Raw genomic sequence first — 8,464 nt, 5'->3', positions numbered from 1 at the left:
GAACCTTTGTGAACAGCACAACAAACAACTTTAAAAGAAAATAGAAGACAAAACCAAGATGTTCTAGTACCTAAAGCATGAAACAAAAACCAGTATTGATCTCTTCCAGCAAATCTGTGCCTGTTGTACAAGCCCGCAGTTATGCAGGAACTTGGAATGTTTGTTGTGATTAGTCTTCCTTACCCTACTCCCTGAAATGGTAGCACAGAAAAAACAGAGATGAATATAAATTAAGAGAATGTTATGAGAAAGGAAAAAATTATTCCCATGTGATCACAGAATGAAGAAAGCTGCACTTCACTCAAAAATAAGAAGGAACATAATAAAAAAAAGCCAAATACTGCGTTATAAAGAAAGTATAAAAATTAGTTTTAGAAGCAGGCATTTTCACTCATCACCTCTCATAAAAAGGACAAAGGCATATAAAAAAATACTGAGAAACAACATCAAAAGGCTCTGCTAGTTTGTTTTTGGAACACACAGTGATGCATTATCACTTGAGCTAAGCCAAGAATACAATTTTTAAGTAAGAATTTATATGGTCTTTAGGCACACCTGAACCCTTTTGCTCAAAACAGTATCTACATACATGAGAAAACAATCTCTGCCACTTCCAGCACAGACTGCTCAGTAACTTGCCTTAGAAACCTCTGAGGGTGGCTCACTTCTAATTTGTTTAGAGGGGGTTTCTCGCACCTTGCTCTGTAGCGCGTGGCAGCCCTCACCATGGTAGGCTGTGGATGCCACACCAATGTGGCATCAGAAACACCTTCCTTTGAGTAAGGCTGCTAGTGAACACCCCCAGAGCCCCTCCAGAACCCATTACCTGGGTGGGCAGTCCTGCTCATAGCACTTCTTCTGCCGCCCGTTCGGCTGCGTTGCTGGGTCACAGAAGGAGTTTTTGATCGCTCCACTTCCCTTCCACACGCAGTGGGCGATCTGCCGCTGCACTCCTTCCAGAGAAAGACACACAAAAAAAAAGGAAGAGTAATCCCTGTAGGCTGGGGATGAACTGCAGAAATCCTCAGGAATGAGCATCCTTCAGTCAAGCTGAAAAGGTTAAGCAGAGCTTTTTTGGATCAGATCAGAGTTCAAGCGACATATTAGAAAGCACTTTTCTTAATGGAATTGTTAGCCTCATAAAGGGCTCTTGCAGGCCCTGAAGTAGGTTTAAATAGCTATGAAAGGTTCTTGAGTCACTCACAGACAAGAGGAAACACAGCAGCATCAGGCTATTCATAGCAATCCTGGTTTTGCTGACCTTTTCTTTTTTCTTTCAGACGGCTGTTTAAGAACACAAACCAGAGTCATAGAATAACCCTGTGACTCTTAATGTGAACTCAAATTTAAGAATTTTTGGTACACATTTTGACTGAAATAGATGATGAAAAAAGTCTTCTATTTTCTAAGTAAGTAATACACAACACTTAGCACAAGAGGCAAAGCACCGTGATGAAGAGACACACAGAAACAATCCATATAAACAATGTGGGTTATTTCCCAACATTTCCATTTATACAAAACCCCCCTCATTTAACAGAAAGAAACATGAACCAAAATACTACATTACCCTAGTGTGAATCTAAAGAAAGTCAGTTTCAAGGGGCCTGCTTCCCATATAGTTCTGCAAAAATTTGAGGGAGATCTCTTGCTGCAACCCAATGAAAAAAAAGTATTGCAATATTACAGTTATAAGGGTTGTAGTGAGACTGATACAGAGGCATTAAAATAGTTCAAACAAATCTTAAGGACTAGAAAGACTGAAAAAAAATTCACTAACTCTCATTAAATTAACTGTGCTATTAATTCGCAACAATTAATACACACACGGTAGATTACTGCATCTCTCTAGAACTTTTATCCTTCTAGGATGCACAGGGTCTAACAGCACTGTTATCATGGTATCAAGGATAAGTATTAGGCTATTTTGCAGTATGTTTAGGAAACAAGCTTTTCCTTTCCTCAGGCCTCCTAATAACTAGTGTGGGAAACTATGTGGAAGATAAGAACAGAAATCCATAGAAAATAATTGGGAAATAGGAATATATTCCTCTGAGACATATAGACTCAGAGAATCATAGAAATGTTAAGGTTGGAAAAGACCTGTAAGATCAGCAAATCCAATCATTAACCCTGCACTGCCTCAACAACACAGAAGGGAGTTTTCCACGCATATTTGGGTCATTTCACAGAAACCAACGGAAATCTATATCCCTTTCTTTATCCCCTTAGAACATCAGGTATGTGAGGAAATGCTTTTGCTTTTTGATTACTTTCAGACTTCTGACTGAGACATACGAAACAATTACTGACTACAGCACAAGATTTGATGACTGACTGCTCCAGTCAGACATGAAGGCTGATCTTCTAGAACAGCAATTAGTGTCACCTGTATGGAAAGATTAAGGGACTGAGGCATTCAAGCTCCAGGGTACATGGTGTGGAAGCAGCCGCAAGACTGCGGTAAGTCTGGACATGGTGATGTCTTATTCGTAGGTGACTTCAAACAGGAGAAAGCTTTTTGCCTCAGCTCCCAGGGAGCACTGCTCTCTTTTATGCTCTGGTATAAATGTAACTGGAATATTTAGCAACCTTTCTGCTAGCTGTAAACAAAGCAGTTCACAGAAATGTTTCTGTCTCTTTCAAAATCATGATATGTTGCTGTTCCAAATACAAAAAACAAGGAATCTTTTGCTTTGATAAATTTTTAGTGTCATTTCAGCTGCCACAATTCACTTTAAAACCACTATAAACATTTGCAGAAGTTTTGCTTTGAAGCTGTACATTCTCATAAAACGATCAGCTGACATCAATGAATTAATTTATTCTAACAAACAACTTTTATTATGAAAGTTATGTGAACTCCCACTGTAGCTTCAAATCTCTAGCAGTTCAGCTCCAAAGTTGGAAGGAATCCTATATGCATATACCAACACACACAAATAAATGTAGGTTTATATGTTATGACATAATGAAACAGTTGGTTTTATCAGCCTGAGCAAGCTGAACTAGAAAACACTGCTAAAGCAGAAAACTTGTCACCCCATGCTGACCCTGCCCTAGCAAGTATTTACACAGTTATATGTAACTTAAGTGGGTCATTTCCTATTTAAGTCCTATTAAGATTAATAATTCTAAATACACTGAAACCTCAGAAATATTTGAAACCTAAACATTATTTCTAAAGGACTTTGAGAGGTAGCTGTTTTCCTCCACCATTTTTATTCTCTCTGACCTCAATGCTAATTAGTTCAACTGATGTGTACCATCTGTGAAAAAAAACCCTGCAAGTATTTCTGGGAAAGACAGGAGAAACCAAGAAAGATAATTGCCAGATCAAAGAATAATCTTCATTTCACTAAATCTGCTCAGAGATTCCTTCTACTTCTCTGTGACACTTCACCGCTAATGCAGAGCTCCTTAGACGCGAGGCTGACCCACGCAGATCCTGATTTCTCACTTGGTTTGCGAAGAAAAGTGCCAGCTCAAAGTCATCTGGGTGTGGAAGGCTTTTGAAAGAGAGATTAGAAATCTTTTGGCTGCAGAGCCCTCAGTTTGGGCTGAAAACAACAGAAATTAAGGACCATAAGCAAGTGTATAAAAGGTGTATGAGAAAGATACACACTTGATTTTAGAGCTCATTTGAACAAGTAGTTGTCTGAGTTCTGAACTTAGATACTCTGAAAGGAGTTCACTTTGTATTTATATTTATATTTATATTTATATTTATATTTATATTTATATTTATATTTATATTATTTTATATTATATTTACATTATTTTATATTATATTCTGTGCACGCACAAGTTATGGGTAGAATACAAGTGCCAATCTTTACATTCTCAGCATTATAAAACTCAGACCCACAAGAGTGAATGGAAACGGCGTGACCTTTGTTTTCTAGAATCAACACTGCATTTCTAGGAACAATTGGAGATAACTTTGCAAAGCCTTTATAAAAGTTATGAAGGATTTAGAGGGCACATAACAGTTAACCCCCAAACAAATTTTAGAGTTAAATCCTTGTGCAGAGCTTTGAAAAACTGCCAATTACTGATGCTGTCTATGGAGAAACAAATTTTTTATATTGGCTAATATTCTCCCTTAGTTGCTGCTGTGCTGTGCTACGCTTTTTCTTAAATTTAATGCCACTCAAAGTTGGTTCTGAGAAACAAGATTAAAGCCTTTAGACAAGTAGGAAGGATTTATACTTGTAATTCCAACATTACCCATTCTGTGATTATTTAAAGAAGGAATAATAGGTAGTTGGTCTAGAAAAAAACCTCAGTGACACATTTAAATTAATATGGATTTTAAAAAGCTTACAGGCTCTATTTGCTGTCTTGAGAGCAGGCTCTGGAGGGACAGCTCTTGTCCAGAGGGTGCAGCAGTGTGCACCAGGACACTGCTGTGCACACATTCTGCGCTGCAAGCAATTCTTTTCTGCATAGAGCATATGGCAGGAAGAGATTCAACCTGTCGTGCACTGAGGGCAGAGAAAGGCTTGTGGTTTTTTACTACAAATTATCCCCTCTGGTGCTTGTTTGCCATGAACTGGATTGCAATGTAATTACCTACCTATTTTCGACACTGCAAATAAATATCAAGTATTGCAATGTGTTCTCCTTTTCCCTGCATGCAGTATTAGGTATGTTTGCCAGAGAAAACATGGATTTTTCAGAGTATTTTGTCCCTGTTAAATGCCAGAGCCATCTTTGACACCACCATAGATGGGAGCACTTGAAGGAAATTAAGGAAGCCATGAGAAAATTTGGATCTTCTGTTTCTCCACTGCAGTGGAGCTGGAGACGGGTATGTGTCAGGGCACGGCATGGTGCTACCTTGAGGCCAAGAATCTTGGGGAAAGTATGTCAAGGGAGCTGCCCTGGATTCATTCTGGGAAGAGACAGCTTCAGTCTACAAAGATTTTATTCATCACTGGAATGTTTTCCAGGTACACTTCCCACAGATAACAAGCTGTACCACACAGCTAAAACAATATTTTTTCTCTTACAACTGATGAAACTTTCCTGCATCAGCCCACTGCCCTGCCTGTAGCCCAGTTTGTCATTCCTTAATGCAGCTTTTCTTTCTTGGCTCAAGAAAGCACTTGTTTGCATTGTCCTGATCTGTGTGGCTACAAAAGGCCAAAGTGCCCTTGGATTTACTGTTGTGTTTTTGACCAGTGATGATGAAAGGACCTATGCTGGATCTTTGGCAGGTCCAGGTTTGCCAAGGGAACAGAAGTCTAGGTGAGGATCAGTTTCTTGCACTGGCTGCAGCTGTCAAAGTTAGTTGAACAGTTCACCTTTCTTGGTCCTCCTTTTTATCCTAAAGTTATTGGTTTATTGTTTACCAAATGATAATTGCAATAATACTTGAAAGCTATTTACTACTAACCTTAGGCTAAATAAATACAGCTTTTCTTACTGATCTATCTCTAGGCTTGTCTTCAATAAGATTTGTTGTGCAGCACACTCATAGCAGAATATGACCTTCAGTCTACTTCAGTAGACTTTTATGAACTTTTCAGAACACTTCAAATGCCAGTGATTTGGTACAATGAGCATGTTACTGCCAACAGCAATAAGTTCTGAATCCAAACAGAGTGAACATTCACATAAAATCAATTGCATCCTTCACAGCCAGAAGGAAGTTCTGTGGAAGCCACTTGGACATCATGGAGAATTACTTCACTGAAAGGGTTGTCAAGCATTGGAACAGGGTGCCCAGGAAGTGGTGGAGCCACCATCCCTGGGAGTGTTCAGGAAACAACTGGATGTGGCACTTGGTGTCATGGTTTAGTTGACAAGGTGGTGTTTGGCAAAGCTTGGACTCCATGATCTTGCAGGTATTTTCCAGCCTTTATGGTGCTTTGAACAGCAATGCTGGTCCACGTCCCAATGGCCCAGAGCACAACCAAACTGAATGTGTACCTGCAGAGAACTGCAGGCGTACTGTAGTATTGGGTTCCCCTGCTCCAAGTGATGCACTGAAGCTCTGTGTCAGGATTTCTCTTTTTTAATGGGCAAGGAGTAAGAGACAATATACCCTGACTGTATCACATTTACATCCTTCTTTAGACCTGTCCAGTTACTTTTCTAAACATATGTATCTCAGAGGAAAGAGGGCTACGGGTTTATTAACTTCTTGTCTTCTGTCCATGAAGAACAGAAATTCAGCAGAGAACTGGTGAGGTTTCTGTGCCCTTCATGAACTGGGATGCACCTCCTGGTTCCCCTTGAAACTGATGTCACCAAGTCCATCTTGTCTGAAACACATGATTTCTATTTATACAAAGGCAATAAGCTAAAAAAACATTTATTAGGAGCACAAATGCAGCAAACAGAGGAAGTCAATCAGTAAATAAAACGTGAAAAAACATCACATACCACAGTTCTCTGTTTAAGTAACCCCTGTGGCAGTTAGAAATCAAAGCCACGTCACACAGTTTGTTAGCCAGAAGAGAGTACACAGGGCTACAATTTACCTAGTGAGAAACAGTTCTGGGAATACTGCAGCTGATGTAAAAAGAACCTCAAAACAGCATAATAAACAGTGTACCAACACATTCCGCTTCTCTCCCTTTATTTTATGATAACAATTTTTACATTAAACACAACTCACAACTAGGTAGGTATCAGAACTAAAACTTACAGCGCACAATTAAGCAAAACACTTGTTTTGTGCACCTATTGAAAGAAAATGGTGGGTGTTCTTCTGCTAACCAGAAGGCACACGGTGTTTTGCGCTGAGAGACTCTTCTCAAAAAAAATCCAGAAAAAGAAATCACATCATCTATCTACTGAAGCATACATATATATGAATGAACACACTCTCTATAATATGTTGATTTTATGTATATAAAGATATTTTTCAAATAAGATGCGAATGTTATTGGGATGGGATATTTTACATGACACTTCTAAAAGTTCTTTTAATCTTCTAATCTTCTAAACTTTAGTCCAAACCACTAAAGATGTATTATTTTAGTGTCTTCCTTGACAGGAGAGGTTTAAAAGCTGTTACTCCCACAATCACCATTACTTCTAGAATCACAAGTGGATTTGTTACAACACTTGTTTTTCCTTTTTCTTTCCTTCTGCAAAGCAGTTAAAAATGCAGTAATTATCAAAACCCACTAACAAAATTCTAGCATTAGAAAAGGCCTTTCTCGTATTACTGGTCTGGTTGTAACAGTGATCTTCTACTCTTCCGTACAGTTTTCATATGGATGGTCAAAGAATAAGGTTATGGTCATATCTCCAGAATTCTTTTACTGTCCTGTGAAACTCAAGAGCTAATTCAGACAGAAGGCTACAGTTCCTTTCCCCCAAGTTCAGAATTGCCTTCATATACAACCTTTTCCTCACAGTTTCAAAATTATTCCCACAATAGATGGATAAAAAAAAAATTACTATTGTAAAGAAACCTTCAGACTCTTTATTCTTATTGTTGGTTTACGACAAATATTAACTTTATCTCATTGATGTTCGCTACTTCAGAGGAAGTTCTCCAGCTGGCATTTTGTGTGAGTTACCAGAAGCAAGCTTCTAGACCTGTTGTTAAAGCCTACTTCATCGTCATCATTCTGCTTGTCTGTTTTAATGTGTGGCACAGAACTACAATATAACTGCAGTGGTAGCCAAGCCATTGCCAAACTGGTAAAGACATGGAAGTTCTCAAGACTAATTTAAATAAAATAATTATTGAGCAATGCACAAAAAGAGTTGTTACTTGTCAAGGCAAGACAGAAATGAAGGATATTTTTTGTAGTTAATATATTGAAAAGACTTAATAGGGAACCAATAGTAGGTCATAAATTTGTATTGCTGGAAAGTAAGGCTATGATGAACAGTATTGACAACAAATTATGAAGGAAAGAACACCGTACCTTCTTATTTTGGTTCACAGAAGCTGAGAATTTGAGGGCAGGTGTTTTAGAAACCTATTTGACTTAAACAATTTTAAACCATTTTATTTTGAAGTCAAAATACATTATTCACAGAATCACAGAATGGCTGGAGTTGGAAGGGACCTCTGGAGATCATCTAGTCCAACCCCCCTGCTAAAGCAGGGTCATCTGGTGCAAGCTGCACAGGATCATAACCAGGCAGATTTTGAATGTCTGCAGAGAAGGAGACTCCACAACCTCTCTGGGAAACCTGTTCCAGTGCCCTGTCACCCTCAAAGTAAACAAGTTATTTCTCACATTATTTTTGAAACCATGTGATCCAATTTCCCACCAAATGCAGATTAAAGAACATTACCTCTTTGAAGACTATGTCTGTAATGAAGACAAACAGTAAGAGAAAAAGGAAGTGAGGAATTACCTCTTCCACAGGTAACACTGCAGGCTGTCCACTCTCCATACTGCCAGAAATACTCTGGCTCTCCAATCTCATTCTCATTGCTTTCTTCTTTACGTACGGTGTATTCATACTCAATTCCAGGGTTAGTTTC

The 8,464-nt window shown here is 38.6% G+C and overlaps 1 protein-coding gene across 1 annotated transcript in view; it reads right to left on the bottom strand.

The window, feature by feature from the left end:
• The window catches only part of LOC103611675 (A disintegrin and metalloproteinase with thrombospondin motifs 12), a 72,240-nt gene that overhangs the window by 27,185 nt on the left and 36,591 nt on the right, over nt 1-8,464 (bottom strand). The window contains 2 exon segments of the mRNA XM_017727328.1: nt 827-953; nt 8,335-8,464. The exon segment at nt 8,335-8,464 is cut by the window's right edge and continues 51 nt beyond it. Coding sequence (XP_017582817.1) covers nt 827-953; nt 8,335-8,464 — 257 coding nt within the window.

The sequence above is a fragment of the Corvus brachyrhynchos genome, unplaced genomic scaffold (genome assembly GCF_000691975.1).
Source record: "Corvus brachyrhynchos isolate BGI_N302 unplaced genomic scaffold, ASM69197v1 scaffold140, whole genome shotgun sequence".
NCBI lineage: Eukaryota > Metazoa > Chordata > Aves > Passeriformes > Corvidae > Corvus > Corvus brachyrhynchos.
The sequence above is the reverse complement of the archived record's forward strand: the minus strand, read 5'-3'. Positions and strand labels throughout refer to the sequence as shown.